The sequence below is a fragment of the Wyeomyia smithii genome, chromosome 2, assembly GCF_029784165.1.
Source record: "Wyeomyia smithii strain HCP4-BCI-WySm-NY-G18 chromosome 2, ASM2978416v1, whole genome shotgun sequence".
In the NCBI taxonomy this organism is placed as follows: domain Eukaryota; kingdom Metazoa; phylum Arthropoda; class Insecta; order Diptera; family Culicidae; genus Wyeomyia; species Wyeomyia smithii.
In genome coordinates this window covers 59,658,100-59,678,293 of record NC_073695.1, presented here as the reverse complement: position 1 = coordinate 59,678,293, position 20,194 = coordinate 59,658,100, and the positions used below count along the sequence as shown (strand labels likewise).

General features: G+C 36.7%; 1 protein-coding gene across 1 annotated transcript in view; it reads left to right on the top strand.

The window, feature by feature from the left end:
• LOC129722725 (uncharacterized) overlaps positions 1–20,194 on the top strand; it is a 232,909-nt gene that overhangs the window by 34,145 nt on the left and 178,570 nt on the right. The window contains exon 7 of the mRNA XM_055676415.1: positions 9,051–9,134. Within this exon, the coding sequence (XP_055532390.1) occupies positions 9,051–9,134 (84 nt within the window). The remainder of the gene's footprint in view (positions 1–9,050; positions 9,135–20,194) is intronic.

Here is a 20,194-nt window from a genome sequence, read left to right as displayed (position 1 = left end):
GTACACCCAACCGAACCATACCAACTTGCTCGAAAAAGAAAGTGATGTAAGAAATTCACGATCAAATCGAAGGCTATCGAAACGTCATCGTATTCTTCCGGGATAGGCACACAAGCGTGAAGCAGCAAACGACAAACGTGTCTCAAGTTTTGGAATCCAGGGAATTACGGGACCCACATCACGAACCCAAAGGCAAATCGCAGCAGGAAACGCCAGAAGCGCGTTATTAGAAGAGCTATTCGAAACAAGCTCGTTCAACTTATTGAGCTGACCCCATAATGGTGAGTTGAAATACTTAGAAGCAAATGGAAAATCGAGCTGAGGTTAATCCTGTTTTCGTAGGGCCCTTCTCCGGGATTTGTTCTGTACTCTGCAGTCCGTTTGCTTGCCCGCATTGGATTAAGTCACGCGATCCTCGAGAGGCGAATAATCCGAGGATCAGACGAATAGAAGGTTCTCCAGTGAAACGAAGAGACCGGTGGAGCACCGAGTCGGAAATCGCTTTGCAGAGAGACGAGTGACACGGCCTCCCGGACGCACTAGTGGATGCATCAAGACAGTCGTGAGTAGACAGAGTTGGAGAGATAAGAAGAAGTAGGGAAAACTAGATATGGCAAGATGTTGAAAGAGTAGCAGTTTGGCATGCCTAGAATAGAGTGGAAAAAGAGATAGGACGAAGGAGGAAAGTAGGAGAAACAGAGTGAAAAGAACGTGCCTGAGAATAAGCAGGTAATGAACAAGCCTGCGATGAGTGTGCAGGAATAAATATGTTAATGTCAAATTTTGGTTACGTTTTGCTTTGTTGAGCAGCCGAAAGCTTTTTAATATTACAATCGGTGTTTGATCTACGTAAAATGTCAGCAACATGTCGATTTTGCCCCGATTCCCCTACAACAGTAAATAGGTTTATCTAGTTGTTAAATTAACTTATTCGAAATCTGTTTAATGTAATATCAAAAGTGTAAGCGGTACCAAAGATGACTAGAACAAGATACCTGACACTTGCAGGATTCATCGGACATGATTGTCGCTGCGCGTGAGCAAAAATCGAACTTATTTATACACTGTTAATATGATGTATACTTAACGTCAGAATCAACTGACGACAAGGCCAAGACATGACCACTGAAAGGTTGAACATTTTTTTCAGTATCCATGTGGACGACTGTACGGTGCTGCCATCCGAAAAATGATAATAATGTGTACGAATGTTTAGTTCTCAAACATGAAGCTTTCCGAAAGAATCAAGAATTATCGGCGCATTATTTAAATTAGGCGTACCCTCAGAAATTACTGATAACCGCAATGAGCACGCTCTACAGCTAAGTTTTTCACTCTTGCCGAGGTTAATAAAGCAAAAATCGGGTGCCCCGGTGAACCGGGCTCCTGGTTTTGATAGAATGGGACCTGAAAATAAATATAACTCCTCAATATAAACCCCGACTCTGACAGTCAATTTCACACTTTTCTTTTCGTACTTTGAAGTGACAATATCATTAATCTGCATGTTATCTTAAGCGTCGAGCTGACTAAACTGTTCAACCTTTTCCATATACAATCTTAAACAACTCAACGATCGATGACGGACTATGCACGACATATCGGTTTTGCTCACAGTGACAATTTTTTGAGAATTTAAGTCATAAGATGGCAGCACTAACCGTCGGAAATCGGTCGTGTTCAAAATGTATGAAAAATATGGAAGTTACGTATCTTGTTCAGGTTATCTTTGGCAGTACTCAAAGATACAATAACAATTTGGCTTCACATGATCCTCTCCTTTTTGCGGGGAGAGGGTCGTATTTGACTTTATTGAAGACGCGATGATTCTGTCTCATAGCTGAAGCGAGATTTTTATGCTTTGACGGGTCCTGGCCAGGGTTGCCACATTTAAATCTGTGTTTTCCCTTAAAAAAATCTGAACATCTGTATCTGGAACAAAAATATCTGTAAATAAAATCTGTATTGTTTAAACACAAAGAGCTTTGTGTTTTTTAAGTTTTTATGATACATAAACCAAATGTTTAGCTTAAAACGTGTGAGGAGTTGAAAATATGTTCAATTTGCTCAATATTTAATGATATAAAATTTGGATTGTTTTTAAAAATTATTGTCAATTTCGAAAAATCTGTAAATCTGTACTATTCGACGAAAATCTGTATATCTGTATATGCAGATTCTGTACCGTTACTTCGGCCAAAAATCTGTAAAATACAGATTAATCTGTACATGTGGCATCCCTGGTGCTGGCCAAAAATGCAACCCCCTCCCCGCAATAAGGGGTGAATCATGTAAAGACAAATTGTTATTGTATCTTTGAGTATTATTAGGTATCTTTGATATTACATTAAACAGATTTTTAATAAGTTAATTTAATGTCGAGATAAACCTATTTTAGTATTGTAGGGGAATTGGGGAAAAATCGACATGTTGCTGACATTCCACGTAGATCAGACATTTACCAATCGATTTCTGAGGCTTTTTTACTCATCATAAGATATATTTTAACTACCATTTTTAGATATTAGCGCACCATTAATTCTTATACATACTCCATATTATTTTGCTCTGTGAAATATACTGAAACCATGCCAAAACCGGTTTCGTACAATCACCGTTTTGAGCCCAGTTTTTGCCCGATCTAAGATCTGTTTTTTTAAAGATGGGTAAGAAGAAGCTAATATGTGGTCAAACTCAAAGAATTTTAATATTTGGTCTTAAAACAAAATAGCGTCTAAAAACATCAAAAAATTTCGATTTCTCAAAAATTCAAAATGTCGCTGTTGTTACCCTTTAAGTAGAAATATGTTTAAACTCGGGGATATTTGGTTTTGCATCGAAATACACAACAAAATTATGTATAGAAACCAAGGCAGAAAAAAAAGTCAATTTTTGTTCCACGGCCTTATTTATAGTAGGATTTTTCTTCTGTTTCAAATATGACATTCTTTTCACAACTTTTGAACCACGTGTTAAATCATCATATTTCACCAGTTAACCCTCAACTAGTCCGTTCATTTGATACCAATATTGTTCAAATCGGTTGTGTAGTTTCTGAGATAATGAAGTTTCGTGATTATCACATTTTGATACATTACAGACAAAGTCACAGACCGATTACAGTGAAATTCAATAGGGTGTTATGGGGCAGCTAGGCCTTTCATTTGACTCTAATTTTGTGGAAATCGGCTCAGCCATCTCCGAGAAAAGTAAGTGAGTCTAAGTAGTCTTCGGAATATGTTTCTTTTCAAAGCTGGATTTCACATTTTAAAACATAACAGGTGAAGTAAAAATCCGATTGCAAAAAAATCAATAGGGTCTTATGGGTCTTATAAAATCGGTCCAGCCATCTCCGAGAAATATGAGTGAGATTAAACACTCTTCAGAACACGTTTCTGTCAATAGTTTTTGAACCACCACAAGTCTAATATTTATGAAATCGAAAAGTTAAAGGTTTTTTATTTAGCCCCTTTAAAGCAGAGCCTTGGTGCTACATTCTGTATCGGAACTCGACCTTCTGTTTATTATACACAGACTTCGCAGCCAACTGTGAAGTGTACAGGACAATTGCGGGGCTAGCACTACGATCCTACTGACACTAACAGTCTCTCCCGAGCCGAGACTCGAACCTACGACGACTGGCTTGTTAGGCCAGCATCGTACCTCGAGACTAGCTGGGAGAGTTTTTTGAATTTAGCCCCTTCATTTTGTTTAAATCGGTTGAGTACTTTCTGAGATAATGATGTTTCGTGATTTTTACATTTTTAAACATAACCTCTAAACTTAAAACCCGATTAAAATAAAATTCAGTAGGGTCTTATGGGAAAACGAGACCTTTCATTTGCAATTAATTTCATGAAAATCGGTCCAGCCATCTCTGAGAAAATCGAGTGAGATTGGGAGAGCGTTACACACACACACACACACACACACACATACACACACATAACACACACACACACACACACATACACACACACACATACAGAAAATGCTCACCTCGTCAAACTGAGTCGAGTGATAAACGACCTTTGGCGCTTTTGAGCACTTCTATACCTTTAGTTTTTGCAGTGATTGCTATACCTTTCTAGGGGAACGGCAAAACAGATCTTAAATCGGAAAAAACTGAGCTCAAAACGGTAATTCTACGAAACCGGTTTTGACATGGTTTTAGTATATTCTAGAGTAAAATAATATCGAGTATGTATGAGCATTAATGGTAATTAACTATTTCAAGAATGTACTGAATACCAAATTGTTTGATATTTTCAAATTTAGTACTGGTGTGCATTGAGCAAGATATTGTCACTACTTCAAAAGTGTAGCATCAGTTCTGCTGTTTTTACAGGTGCTTTAAAATTTTCATATCAATCATCATTCCGGGGTGACTTCGATCACTTCATTGTTTTGATGAATTTGAAGTTAAACTTTGCTGCTTTAACAAATTTGAACAATTCAAAATGACTTAAATGGGATAATAAATATGAAAAGCAATTCAGGGGCTATTCATATTCCACGTCAACAGTTTATTTTGGCGAATGTCCAAGGTTCATACATAATTTTAGAATATACATGAACGACTGTCCACGAAGACGAACGGGGGTCTGAAATCACCAAAAACTAGTCCACATGGAATATGGCTTACTTAATAGTCCAAAGTTGCATGTTACGTGATGTCTTGGGTTGTCGTTAAGAAGAAAAAACATGTAATACACTATTGAGATTATTGGGACTCAACATTTCCTTTGAGATAAAATTAGAAATACAATAACGTAAATTGTATTTTTATTTTTTTTTATCCTAAGAACTAATCTGGGCACAAAATAAATCAACTTTACGTATTGCAGCTTGTTGTTTTGTATCTACTTAAACCGATTATTTGTATGCAATAAAAATCGCTCAAAATCCACTTTATTTTTAAATTAATATTTTAGCACGAAAAACACTCTTTTAATAGCAGGAAATGCATGGATAGTAGCAATGTAGACATATCTAAACACAATCAGTGAAGACTACGACAAATATCAAGCTCTTCGAGCGCTTTTATCACAAATTCAAAAAAGGGGTAGAGTGATCAAAGTCACCCCGCTGATCAAAGTCACCCCAGTTTACGGGACCAAGATTTTTCAAAGTATTGTGTATGGTGCAATTACAAATGATGGAGAAGTTGGAAGTGCAGGACTGCAAGTTGGTCCCTTAAAAGTCACATTTTTCTTCAGCAGTCAATTTTTTTACCAAAAAGTCACTAAACTTACCTTTTTTGACCCGCTGACCAGCTGACTACTTTTATCAGTCCTGCTTTTCAAATGAAATAAATGTTGACACCAAATGTCTTAGAATAGCATAAAACGTCGAAATCTGGTGTTATCTAGAAATCTGTTTTTAGTGAGAGAATCAATCATAAATTCTCATATGTACAATAGAAACTGTTTCAATTTCCAAGAGCAATGCAAAATAAGTTTCACTGTACAATATTACTAACATTAATAGTTATTAGTAGTTATTTCAATAAACAAATATAAGTGGCACACAGTTCTGATTCCCCAGTTTTTCAAATAAATTTTTATTTCAGCTAGTCCTTTAGAAGAAATATTTGGCGAACTCTAGCGAAACTAGCTACCATTTCCGCTTAGAAACTCAATGCTGTTGAAAACTTGGGCTTGGGACGAACTTGCTATGCGGAGCAGTTAATTGAAAAAAACATTAAAAACTTGCCACAAAATAGAGCAAACATTATTTCGGAATTTTTTGAAAAATAAATTTTTGTACATATTTCAAATTCGTATTTTTTTCTGTAAATTATACAATTTGACTGTAAAAAAACTATTTTTGATGTAAATACAATCAGAAATGCTCTTAGAAAACAGCATAATCGTTTGCGAGGTTTTTCAAGAAAATATTTTATTTATTTAATTTGTTTCTGCATACGACTTTTTACATGCTTTTTGTTTTGTAACTGGTCTCGGGTTTGAAGGGTTTCTTTTTTGTTAACAGTGATGACGTAGAAGTCAAAAAACAATGTCCAAAAATCAATGTCCAAAATCAATGTTCGGTACATTTTTTTCAAGAATTTTTCACAAGTTATGACAGTTTACGGCTGAAAATGCCTACCTGCATCGTTGAACAATGCAAAGTACCGTTCAAAATGGCATTTGCTCGTTGACCGAGATCTACGTCACAACCCCAACACGTGCTTCTGTTTACCTTTTTTTCGTTACTAATACAAACAAATGTCTTCTTCTTCCTCACCTTTGGTCTCAGGGTACGATGCTGGCCTAACTAGTCAGTCGTCGTAGGTTCGTCTCTCGGCTCGAAAGAGACTGTTAGTGTCTGCAGCATCGTAGCGCTAGCCCTGCAATCGCCCTGGCTGCTAAATCTGTGGCCAATTAACAAAAATACTTTAAATATTTTAAAATCCAAAATAATTAGCTTGATTGGTGTGATGTTTCCAGCAAACTGTAGATGGTAGTTCTATTTAAAAAATTGATTGAATATCTCAAAAAGCTTATTTTTTCTAAGCTGCCAAATGTTACAACGTTGATTATTTGAACACGGAAGTAGTTGAAATTTCTGAAGATTTTTTTTTCGAAACCAGAACGATTTGTTTGATTGGTGCAATGTTTTCGGCAAAGTTGGGGTTGAGGCAGTAGTTGAATATTAAAAATATTCTAAATTAAACATTTCAAAGAGCTGATTTTTGAAAAATATTAATATATTTTTTAAAAACTGCATAATGTAAACTGAACATTGATGATGATCATGGAAAAATAAATACTAAAAATTCTTTAGAAAAATCCTAATAAAAAAGATTTGGGAAAATATCAGGAATTTTTTTTTAAAAAGTTTAAAAGAAATTAAAAATAAATTTGTTTCTTTTTCAACGGTTTCTGCAAGACATGGTCGTGCAGTAAAAGACTTTTGATTTGTAAAAATAGTAATTTAAGATCATTTTTTCTGATTTCCAGTTTTTTTTTAAAGTTTCAAAATCACCTATTTTGAAATGTTGGTCCCTAATATCATTTTTTTTATCAGTTTGACCATTTTGAGCGCTGGATGCAAACAAGTTGAAGATGTTGGCAGATGACCAGAGAGATGCAACTTTGATGGACTAGCAAATCAAAATGCTAAAAAAGTTGTGAATTCACTTCTGAAAAGTTTTTAGAATCTGTGTAATGCGTGATAAACGAAATACAGTTAAATCGCAGTATTTTTCCTGAACATTATAACATTATCTTTAATTTTAGAAAAAAAAACGCAAATCTATTATTTGTTTGTCGTTGTTATTATGCGTTGAATAAAAACGGTGCTGATGTCATATTTTAAGAAGACAGATAGACAAACATAATGAATGCACAAAAAAGCTAACACGATTATTGACTGCTTATTGGAAGATTTGCAAATTTGAGGAAATCGCAATAATTATATTTAACCTGTCTACCATGGGAAGGCAAAAGTATCATTTTATGTAACTAATCAACTGTTTGTGTAGAATTTCCCGAGCAACATAACCTAGTTACCGTTTTTGACAATCGGGAATTTCTTGCCATCATGCAGGAAAAAGTCGGGAAAAATGCGGGAACTCGAAAATGTAAAATGAGTGGCCACCCTGTAGAGTCGATTTCAGGTCTCTGGGCATTATCTCGATTCCGAACGTACTTATATGAAGTGGTATTTGGTCATTTTCGACTGTTTTACAGAAACCAGAAGTCACCGTCTTGAACATCAAAATGGCGTTTAGAGTTGATTTCCGGCTTCTGGGCTATGTTGGATGATATTTGGCCTTGTTTTCTACTCTGATTGATCGAAATTAGTGTTCAAAACAAGGCTTTTCTACACGTATGATACTCTTACTTAGAGAAAGCTTGTTGTATTTGCTATGGCAAACGCGTCGTCCATATATTTCTGTGCAAACTGGGAAAAGATGAATTACTGAAGCTAAATCGATATTAAGTTGCACCTTTTTCAGAACAAAAGGCAACATTTAAAACACACCTTGTATCTACTGGTCCTTTCTTTTCGCAATCAACTTGTACCAGCTTTTCAACACGTCAATTTAGCTCAGAAGACTCCCAGAGGAAAAGGAAGATCTATATACACGCCACCCAGCCCGGAACGGACCCCATTCGTCCTCGCCACCATAAAACCAGCCAACCTAATTACACACATTCATGCCACCCGGCTATCATGTTTCACTTTCAATTCACTTTGGCCACATTTTCATGGTAACATATTGATACGAATCCTTTTATCGGGCTATTCCTGTTGCGCCGCTCCAGCAGAGGGGGGCATCATCCTGAAATGCGTCGAGAGCCTTGGCCTTCCTACCCCCATCGCGTAAACGGAATGTAAACGATAGCCTGCTCATAGGTGTGTTCCGGAGAAGAAGAAAAAAACTTTTATTCTAACGCAATCCATATACGCTTCCAACGATATTGCTAGTAAGTTACTGGACAGGCTGGACAGACTAAAGAGAATGTCCTGTTGTGTTGAGGTACAGCAAAAAAAAAAACACCTTTTGTGTGGCCGGTACGTTTTTTCGTGTGACGAAGGAAAACAGATCATTGCCTGTAGCAACATATCCTTTTCATCAAACTTTAGCCAGTTTTGGACGAATAGTGGCGTAACTTAACCCACCCGCATCAGCAGCTTTCGGGGTGGTAGTCTTTCGGCAGAGGTGTTGTAATTGTGCCACGATGTGGGCAACATACAGTGTAGAGAGTAGGAGAAGGAGGGTTTCCATTATGTGTGGATCGATTCTTTTATGAGCCGTGTCATTGTCGTAGAACAGATACTATGGTAACTTGTTTGATTGAATATCTATTTCAGAGGTGCTGCTTCCCGAAAAAAATGTTTTGACATTGATCGGTCGCACGCTGTCAGTTACTAGGTTTTTTCAACCCTTAAGTTAGTGCAAAAATGTAATCTTGATTTCGCTTTATATCAATTTTATTATTTTCGTGTCTAATATCAACCAATAAGCTTAATCATTTACCCTAATGTGTGACTCGGACGGCAATTACAATAATCCCTCAATGTCTTTCTCTTTACAGTGGAATTGCTCCAGATGTTGGAATTCAACATTCCGGTCCGTTTCCCAGCGGCGCCACTGTTGACCGTCATACTGGCGCTAGTCGGTAAGTACTGCCGTAGTTGCATTTCGGGTACGCCGGGGCATATTTGCTTGTGATCCTAATTTTCGTCGCTCGCTACCACAAGGCTACAAAAAGAGCGGGCCCTTCTCCCCATCCAAAAAAAAGTGGGCCTACGCGTTTAGCGACTGAAACGAGCCATGAAAAAACGTGTGGCGGCTTTCAGGCAAGCATTTTATCACCTGAATTATGGGACTCGTTAATTCGCCGGACGATTTGTTAACTACATGCACATTATCCTGTGCCGTTTCGACTTTCTTTTTTCTGCTTTTTATTCGGACTGGTATGCTACAGGGAAAAACGTTTTTCCTTGTCCAGGTGAGTAATGATAATTAACTGGTTGGCGTCCCGCCCCACTTTGTATTGAACTTGGAGCGTGTAAAGTTTATGATTATTCGATAGAGGTAACACGCGATCAATAACATACAGTTAAAAAGAGGGGGGCATTAGTTCCTATTTTGGTCTGAAACCCTATATTCAGCGTACCACTATTGTATCACTAAAATGTTGAACTGTATTATTCTGACAATTTATACTGTGTCTAATAGGAACTGCGCTTTAGTCACGCTAGTTAATTAGTTCCCATTTAGCAGTAAAGCCGATTCCCGTCGTACTTAGTTGATACAAATAACACAAAACGATGTCTCTATATGTGGGCGTGTACGAGATGTTATAAAAATACCGTTTGCAGCTGGGCTTCTACTCAACCGAATGGCGTTTTTCGGCTCGCACGTGTGATTTATTGCCGTAGATTTGTGGGTTTGTATGCGTGAATATCAAAGGATAATGGAGGATATTAATTGCGACGTTTATTGAGTGACATTAATGTTGATTATATGTTTGTTGATTTATTTGCCCGGCCAGCTATCTCGTTAATTGACGGGGATCATTGAGGTCATATTTTACAGAAAAAAAGGCACTGAAAACGCGAGGTAACATCTTTATTATCTAATATATAGGTTCAAAAGTGGGTAGACGAAACTGGTGGAATTCTGCTCTAGTCCGAATTGGCTTCGAAGGGTGGGCCCGGAAATGCACTTCGTGAATATGGTTTCGTTCTGGTTGAAATTTCAATCTTCCGACCACAAACCAACGTTGAAACCACAAAACATTTCTCATTTGAAAGCTTGCTTTCCTGGTGAGCATCGCATTTACACCCAAATTTGCTTCTTTGGGTGATGGAAGCGCGTATTTTAGAAAACTGCTGATTGAGGATTGTTGACTCTGACAACTGAATCTTTCGAGTTTACTCGAATAATGCTGATTTTGTTATATACTAACTGAAATTCATTTTAAAATATCTGCAGTATTTCAACTGTAGTCTATCTTTCCAACCTGGAAAAGGCTAGAATTAGGCTTTCGAAATGCTGCTTTTATTGCTGAAGATGAAAAAAGTATTGGAAAAAATAGTAAGGTCACAGCGTTAATTCTTTCAATGCAGGTGATTGAATATTGTCATTTGTCATCCAGTTGGAATATTGCTATCTCGTTGCAGAAGTATTTTTATAGTTTCTATTTCATTTTATTTCAAATGTGCTAGCGAATGATGGTAACAATGGGATAGATTTGTTTTAATTGTTTCAAAGAAACTGAAACGCACCTGAATGTGCTATGAGATAAATAACCGAACTGAATCAACTGTTTCTTATATTCATATTATCATTGCAAAAATCAATTCACTTTACCTGAAAAAAAATGAGAGAGTCCTGATTAATAACACACTTTATATCACTAAAGAACGGTGCTCACACAGACAGTTATTCCGAAAAATGCACCAAAGGACTGAGTACACCATTCGATTCGTAAGGTCATACTGCATCTTTGGTCAGAGTTTCAAAATCGTCGTACGGTATATTTTTGAGTAAGGCTTTTTTGAATGGTGTAAAGCACAAAAAGTGATAACAAAATGACGCTAATCTCATTTGAAGTACATTTTTCAATCACTATTCCAAGAAACTACTTACAAGACGTTTTCTACTCATTCCAAGTAATATATTTCATGTTTTTCACAATTGGTGGAAAGATTTGTTTGCAAATCTCGCAGTGCACAGTGGTCAATTTTCCATATACCAGATTACTTTCTTCAGCAAAGTTGTGAGAAAATTCAAAAGAAAAGTTTTTCGTTGAACACTTCTCCCCAAAACTAGTTTTTTGTCTATAACTTTCTCCGTAATTCTAATATATTTTGCGAAGTTGCGAGTGGGGCTTAGCTGAATGGATATAATCTTAGAACATTTTTAATTGTTTTAACCTTCACAGAGAAAATTATAGACAAAAAACTAAATTTGAGGAGAGGTGAAAGTGAAAATTACAAATTTTCTCAAATACCTATTTCGTTATTCTTATTTTTGAGCTTGAGCTTGAACGACTGCATATTTCGTAGTTGCTCCTCCGTGAAGGATCTATACTAGTGAAATTGTACATAGAACCACATATAGACGGCTATTTGGAATTAATTTACCATCTTCAATGTGCAACAAATTAGTAGCATCCGCTTCGTAAAGATCGACTACGGCGCCGGAAAATGTAACAACAGTTGTTGCCAGAGACCGAGTTTACGTCTGCATCTCTATTACGGGAAAGGATGGTACTTTTTGTCACCGTGATCAGTGGCAGAGTTTTATACTTTTACCTTTCCCTCTACACGCCTATTTTTGAAGATTCTACTGCTATTCTTTCCGAACCTTGTTTTTGAGTTACCCTGCAAAGTATCGGCAAACATTACTGCCTGTAGAGGTTTCATTCAACTGTTTGACTTTCTTTATTTTTCGCCCTGTGGGCCCTGAGGGCGGTTTGTGGGCAGCCAACCACTGAGACACTAAATATTTGAAATCTTGTCATAATCGATCATTTTTATTTACTTATTCACGCTGAGCGAATTATTCTATTAATAGTTTTGCCTTTCTCCTAGAAAGGTATAGCAATCACTTGCAAAACCGAAAGTATAAAAGTGCTCCAAAGGGCCGAATGGCATATATCACTCGACTCAGCTCGACGAGCTGAGCATTTTCTGTATGTGTGTGTGTGTGTGTATGTGTGTGTGTGTGTATGTGCAGATTTTTATTCTCACTCAATTTTCTCAGAGATGGCTGGACCGATTTGCATGAAATTAATTGCAAATGAAAGGTCTTGTTGCCCCATAAGACCCTATTGAATTTTATTGTAATCGGATTTTTAGTTTAGAGGTTATGTTTAAAAATGTGTAAATCACGAAACAACAATATCTCAGAAACTACACAACCGATTTGAACAAAAGAACGGGCTACCTAAAAAACCCTTAACTTTTGAATTTTATGCAGATTGAACATGTGGTTCAAAAGTTATGAAAAGAAACGTGTTCTGACGACTGTTTAATCTCACTCATGTTTCTCAGAGATGGCTTTACCGATTTTCATAAAATCAGTGTCAAATAGAAGGTCTAGTTGCCCCATGAGACCCTATTGATTTGTTTGCAATCGGACTATTACTTTGCCTGTTATGTTTAGAAATGTGAAATCCAGCTATGCAAAGGAACATATTCCGAAGACTACTTGGACTCACTCACTTTTCTCAGAGATGGCCGACCCGATTTCCACGAAATTAGTGTCAAATGAATGGTCTAGCTGCCTCAGAAGACCCTATTGAATTTTACTGTAATCGAACTGTAACTTCATTTGTAATGTACCGACTTTTGAAAATCACGAAACTTCATTATCTCAGAAACTACACAACCGATTTGATTAATATTATTATAGGATGAGCGGGAGTTAAGGGTTTACTGATGAATTATGATTGAACACGTGGTTTCAAAGTTTGGCTGCCCTACACGTTCCCATTTCATTTGATTATAATCGAACTTAAGCAACCGTTAAGTATTAAATTGTTAATAAAATAACGAAAGTCTATTATCTCAAAGATTACATGACTTATTTGAACATAACTAGTGTCATACGAACGAGTCATCTATCAAACTTACAAATAACAAACTTCATAACAATTTGATATGAGGCTCAAAAGTTATGGAAAGAAGAGAAATTCAAAGACTATTTAAAACAATACCTGCTTTGATCGATATATGTGGCCTCAACATAATTTCAATGTGGTATCGTACTATTTGAACGTTCCAAATTCATTGATTCCTTGCAATGTGTTTAAAGTCTGCAAATGCACGACGAATCGGTCATAGGATATGATCGAAGTCAAATAACAAACCGTTTGAAATGATTGGTTTTATTGAAACGACAATATTCTCAACTTTTGGCTTCTGTACATCGCCTTAATTCTGAATATATTCATATTGGGTGGTATTCTGTCATTTTCAGCAGACTTTCTGGCATCAATCTGACACCGGAAATACCCAATTTGGGAGGTATTTTTGGTTATTTTCCAGAAACTAAAAGTGGTCGTCTTTAAATTCAAAATGGTGTCCAGGGTCAATGTTTGGTTTCTATGCATCATCACGTTTACGGAAATATCCATATTGAGTATTATTCGGTCATTTCCGACTGTTTCCTAGAAGTTGCAATCAAGCAATTTAAAATGGTGCCTGAGGTCAATTGTTAGCTACATGCATTATTCTGGTTCCAGAGATACTCATACTGGATAGTATTTGTTTATTTTAGGCTGTTTTTCACAAACCGGTAGTCGCCATCTTGGATTTCAAAATTGTATTTAGGATACTGGTTAAAGAAAAACGCATATTGGGTGATACTTTGTCACTTTGGACTGTTTTTCAGAAGCCGAAAGTCGTCATTTTGGACTTTAAAATTGCCTCTGAAATCAATTTCTGTCATCTGGGCGTAATTCTGGTTCCGAAAACATTCATATTGAATGGTATTTGGTCATTTCCGGCTGTTTGCCAGACACCGGAAGTCACCATCTTAAAATTCAAGATTGTGTCTGTGATCAATTTTTAGCTTCTGTGCATCTTTCTGGTTCCAGAAATACTAATATTTAATGGGAATCGTCCATTTCAGGCTGTTTTCCAGAAACCGGAAGTTGCCATCTTACAATTCAAAATGTTGTCTAAAGTCGATTTGTGGCTCCAGTGCATCATTACGGTTCCGGAAATACCCATATTGGGTAGTATTTGGTCATTTGCCGCTGTTTTTCCGACACCGGAAGTCGCCATTTTGGATTTCATAATGGCATTTGGAGACAATTTCTGGATTTTGAAAGGCATACTGTTTAAAGCAAAACTAATATTGGGTGGTATTTGATCATTTTCAGCTGTTTTCAGAAACCGGAAGTCGCCATCTTAGAATTTAAAATGCTATCTGTGGTCGATTTTAGCTCCTGTGTATTATTCTAGATCCTGATATTATTATATTGGGTGGAAATCGGCCATTTTTGGCTGTTTTCCAGAAACCGGAAGTTGCCATCTTACAATCCAAAATGTTGTCTGAGGTCTATTATGAAACATATCTGTTACCACTAAAAACATTCACCTGCCAATATGGTTCCATTTAGTTGATTAGTTCGCGAAATGTGCAGAAATTTGTGGAGAAACATGTACTTCCAGAAGAGGGAGGGGCGTAAACCATTATGGACATATTTGTTACCTCTAAAAACATTCACATACCAAATTTGGTTGTATTTTCTTGATTGGTTCTTGAGCTGTGCGAAATTTGTGTTTTATTTTCATGGGATCCCTCCCTTATAGAAGAGGGAGTCGGGTGTCAAACCATCATGTACATATTTGTTACCACTAAAAACATTTACCTGGCAAATTTTGTTCCATTTGGTTGATTAGTTCTCGAGATGTGCAGAAATTTGTGTTTCATCCAACTATTATGGACATATTAGTTACCCCTTAAAACATCCACATGCCAAATTCGGTTTCATTTGCTTGGTTTGTTCTTGAGTTGTGCAGAAATTTATGTTTCATTTGTATGGGACTCCTCCTTTCCAGAAGAGGGAGGGGTCTCAAACTATCATAGGAACCTTTATCGGCACCAAAAACCCCTACATACAAATTTTCACGTCGATCGGTTCGGTAGTTTTCGGGCCTATATGGATCAGACAGACAGACATACTTGATTGCATTTTTATATGTAAAGATTACAAAATCAATATTTTAGAACCTAAAGAGTGAATATATATTTATTGGATTGAAGCGGTCATGTAAATCTATGTTTACAAATAAAAAATTGAATGAGAAAGGCTGGGTCTGACCGCTAGGTGGATTAATTTAGGTTTTTGGTTAATTTGTTCACACTGATCATCTGACTTACTAAGAAAATCAGTACAATTTGATCGATGTGCACAATCGATGAACTCAATTAACACTATGATACAGCGATTTAGATCTCCTGGTGTGACCTAGTGTGGTTGTAAGTCTTGTTGAATGTTACACGCTCACACTAGAAATTTTCAAACATCCCTATAATTTGAAGTTATGATCAAAATACTGTAGATCTCAGCGCATACATTTTTAGATATTAGAAACAAAAAAATATATATTTTTTAATTTTGTAATTAATAAATGCAAGATGAAAAAGTTCGAGCTAATATATTTGATGATTATACTGGGCACAATCATAGCAGCGCGCGATACTGTCGGTAAACTGGAGATTTTTTCGCAAGTAAATTATTTTCGAGCAAATCTAAACTGTTTAAAACTTGACCTGAGTCACATTGAACCCGCTAATTTTTACGTGTGGACGCATATGTTTTTCCCGCTGTTTTTGACGTAGGACTACGTCTATCTGAAAGTTGGAGCCACAAGTTGAAAAGCTAACAATTCAACCGAGGAAAAAGTCAGAGTTTGAGCGTTCATATTTGAACTATTTCTTATCAGATTCGCGAGTTTTTGGCATCAATTAATCATAAATTCTTTTACGGTTTAACTCTGGTTACAAAAACCAATCGATTGATTGAGATACACTTTTAAAAAAATAGTGAATTGCATGGATTGTGTAAACCAAAACGATTACCAATTACTAAATTTCTTCCCCACCTCGGTCGACACTAAAATATGCGAACGATTATTGTTTTGCTCGCTTGAGTGCACAATGACGTGCACACCGGAAGTATTACTCTCAATAGTCACGAATAAAAGCAGGCATGCACATCTTTAGTCTTCATTTTTTATCCGATCACTGTTGCAAGAGGATTTTATACTAGAGATGCCCAGAAAGAGAGAGAGAGAGAGAGAGAGAGAGAGAGAGAGAGAGAGAGAGATAGGCGATGAAAAAACGCCAATCTGACAATTGGGTTTCACACGTCAGAGGTGCCAGATCTCTTCTCAAAGCGCAATGTTGGCTAACTTTTCATTCGACTCGAATAATCGGTGGTGACGATGAATGTCCTGGGGAATAATAAAGTGCATCGCAAAAACTGTGAAAGTGTTTAATTTTGAGTTTATGCTGAATTTTATACATTTTCACCACAATTGATCATTATTTCGTCAACCATACGAAAAATTTGTGACCCTCCGGTTAAGAATCACTGTGATAATGCAATTTTGGATTTTTTTGACTTCATTGTTTAGCAATAGAACAAGACGTATGAAAATTAACACGTCTTTTGTTGCACCTAATTACAGTACCTCTCAGTGTGTTACTTTTTTTGTTCGTTTGGCTTACAATATTTCTCTCCGCATATCTAGAAACTGGATCGACCAACAGCAAGCACTAATTACAGCGCAGCAGGTGGTGTTTTCGAATCTAAATATTTGTATGGAGCGATTCCATGCCAAACGACCTATGGACGAAAAAAAACTTTGAAAATAAAAAAAACACTTTGAAACTTAACTTTTGAATAAAATTTGTGTTACAAATTTCTCAACTTGAAATCAAAATAATTAGAGAATGGATGCTTTCACGAAGTTAATTATTATAAACTTTTCGGTTTAGAAAGATAATTTCATTCGTTTAAAATTATTGCATTATGAATATTTTGAAACATACTGAATAAATTTTTTGTAATTAAACTAATTTGTTTTTTATTTCTCCTTCATGATTTTTTTTTCACCAAATACAGGTCGGACTCGATTATCCGGAACATCAAAAATTTTTTCATTCCTGATAATCGAGTTTTCCGGATAATCGAATCACACAAAAAATGCTGAAATTTTGCGATTAACGAACATAAAATAAAAATTTCTTTTCTTTATTTTACTTGTATGATGCAGTGGCGTAAACAGAAGTTACTTCTGAAGCGAAAGGGGGTAAAATCTTAAGAAGCAAAAGAAATAAATTGGACATTGATTATTTTCACTCAATTCGAACTTGTCCCAAACATGCCGGAAGTTACTTAAATGGTAACAAATATGCCAGAAGGGATGGTAAAGGCAAAATTTCGGAATAAAAATTGAAAACGGACACCAAAACAATGTAATTCCGGATAATCGAGTCTAAAATTCCGGATAATCGAATTCCGGATAATCGAGTTTCCGGATAATCGAGTCCGACCTGTATTGCGATATTACTTCAAGTTTCTTAAAAAAAACTAATTCATTTTTTTCATTTTGTAAATTAAAATTTAGTGTTTATGAGAATTTTTTTTTCGTCAAAAAAAAATTTATTGTGCATATTTTTGTTTTGTAAAGCTCTCTTAGTTTCCTACAATTCATTCTTAGACAGTTTTTATGTACAACAATGGCTACAATGCTTTAAATTAAACCTAGGCCAAAATACATACGCCCTTAAAGGAAATTAGTTCATCATCGTCGCTGTTCACTAGTGACATGGTACTGTAGCTACAGGCTATCGCATCATCAAGTGCGAATAACAGTGCTCAATGAACTATTTAGATGTATTCTATTCTTTACTTTTTCTCCTGCTATGCGTATCTCACTAAGTTACCACATTCGGCCACCCGAGAAAAAGTTACTCACCAGCAATTCGACTCACAGCAGAACGAAGCGAATGAAGCGAACGAATTTAACGAAGCGAACGAAGCGTCGGACAAGACCAATGACGTTTATGAAAGACATTGGGGAAAGACACCGTTAGTTTTGGTGAGAATAGATGCGTACAAGACCCACACACACGTCACCGCATAGGGTGGACAAGCGAATTCTCTGTTAATCGGATAGGGTGTTCGATACATCTAAGAAGGGATGTGTTCTTGACAGATTAATTTTTGCGGAATATAATTTAAGGAGTTAGTTTGAATGTTTGCACGTATTGATTGACATGTTTGAAAAAAAAAATGGCGTTCTTTCAATGTATGTTTCTATATTTATGTTTCTTGAAGTCAAATGATTATAGGTTTCTGAAATTCAAAATGAATTATACAAAAACTGTATAGAATGCTTGAAAACATATATATTTTCTTCAAAACTAAAATATTTCACATTATTTATGCTTTTGATTAACTAAAAAAATAATCCGGATTGTAATTATTACGCTCATAGGTGCACTTATCAACATAGGCAAGGCACCGATATTTTACTGCCCCTGTGGCATCAGGTTTTCCCTCTACAACATTCTTCAACTTTTTTGACGTTGGACTAACGTGTACACCGAAGTTAGGCGCCCGAATTTGAAAATCTAGTAATTCAACCAGTTTTTAACGTGCCGCGGTTCATCATTGCTAGACTCTTTTTATTTTCAAAAACTACCACTACACAGCACTGTTGGATAAATGAAGCTAATCGCTTCGGCTCACCCAGAAAGCGAAGACTGACGCGAATGGTACGAATGGTACGAACGATGCGAATGATGCGAGTGATGTGAGTGACGAGATAACCACGAAAAGACCTCTGCCTCCCACTCTTATTGATCTGATTGGATCCGAAGCTAAGATGGTGCGAAGAGAAAAACGAAACGGACAATCAACACGTTCGTTTCATTTATGAGTGCATGCTCTGTTGCCCTTGCACACTGTACTGAGTACATCTGGTTGCAAACGACGTATTTGAGTGTAATGAAGCGATTATCAGCTACACTGGTCTTGAGACCGAAAAATTCCTTCATCTGTCAAAAATACTCAGTTTGCTTAGCCAAACACGTGTGCAAAGTTTCATTCAAATAAAAAATGGTCGATCAAATTTTAGCGAATTTCCAGATCATTTGCCATGGAAGCGCTTTATGGTCTTTGCTTGAACTCCCGCTCATCCGATCGCAGCCTTCCATAGCGAACGGGTCAACTGAGAAAACCGATGATGGACCGCACTGCACAGCAATGTGACCGTTTGGCCACTGCTAATAGTTGGTTGTGCGTGTGCTGGTAGCGTGTGTTTGCTTGTGATATTTGTTGTATGCTTGCTTGCAGAGTGTGTGAGAAATAACAAAATAACTAGAATCATCTAGGATCATAGACAAATAGTGATCCGGATTGACGATACATTTAACAATCTTGCTGATGTCACTATTGTGAAACATGGCACTTTCTAGCGCCCCAAAATAATGCAATTGAAGTAGCTAATATTTTTCTACCACTCGCCAAAGCGTTTGCTTTACTTTTTAGTGTTAAGTTTTCGACCGCGGTGGTAGATACAACTATCGAAAATATGATATTTTTCTTGACATTTCCTAACTCCTCCTTCACTCGAAGTTCCCGAAATTCTGATATAAGAGGTAGCATGCAGAAAATCTACCGTCACTGTCATTCTAACCATACGAACGCTTGTTTCTGAGGCACCCGTCTATATGGAGTACCAGTCTTGTCCACTTACTCATCTTTGTGCATTTATCAACACATAAATTGCATCACATCAATTTTTCAGTAGGCATTGTGATGAGCAAGAAAAAAAGCACAACCTTATTGAGCGATGCCTTTGCGCGTAGGGAGTGTGGAATATAACTACACACATGAGTAGGCGAGCCAAAGCTGCGTGCTGTTGAGTAAATTCACTATGTCTGGGCTAAATTTATCATAGACCTGCACCGTGATGGTGAAAAAACTCAGTGAGCATAGCACAGTGAGTATAGCGCAGAGCCCTACGTAAACGCTACAGAACAGGTAGTTAAAAAAACAGTCAGAAACGTTTCCCCAGCTAGAATTTTCATCATAGTGCACTTATCAATGAGCAATACATGTGTGCTATCTACATTTTATCAGTTGCAATCGGGAAAGTCTCTCTGCGGGAGCTTTATGCGCTTGCTCTTTACAAAACA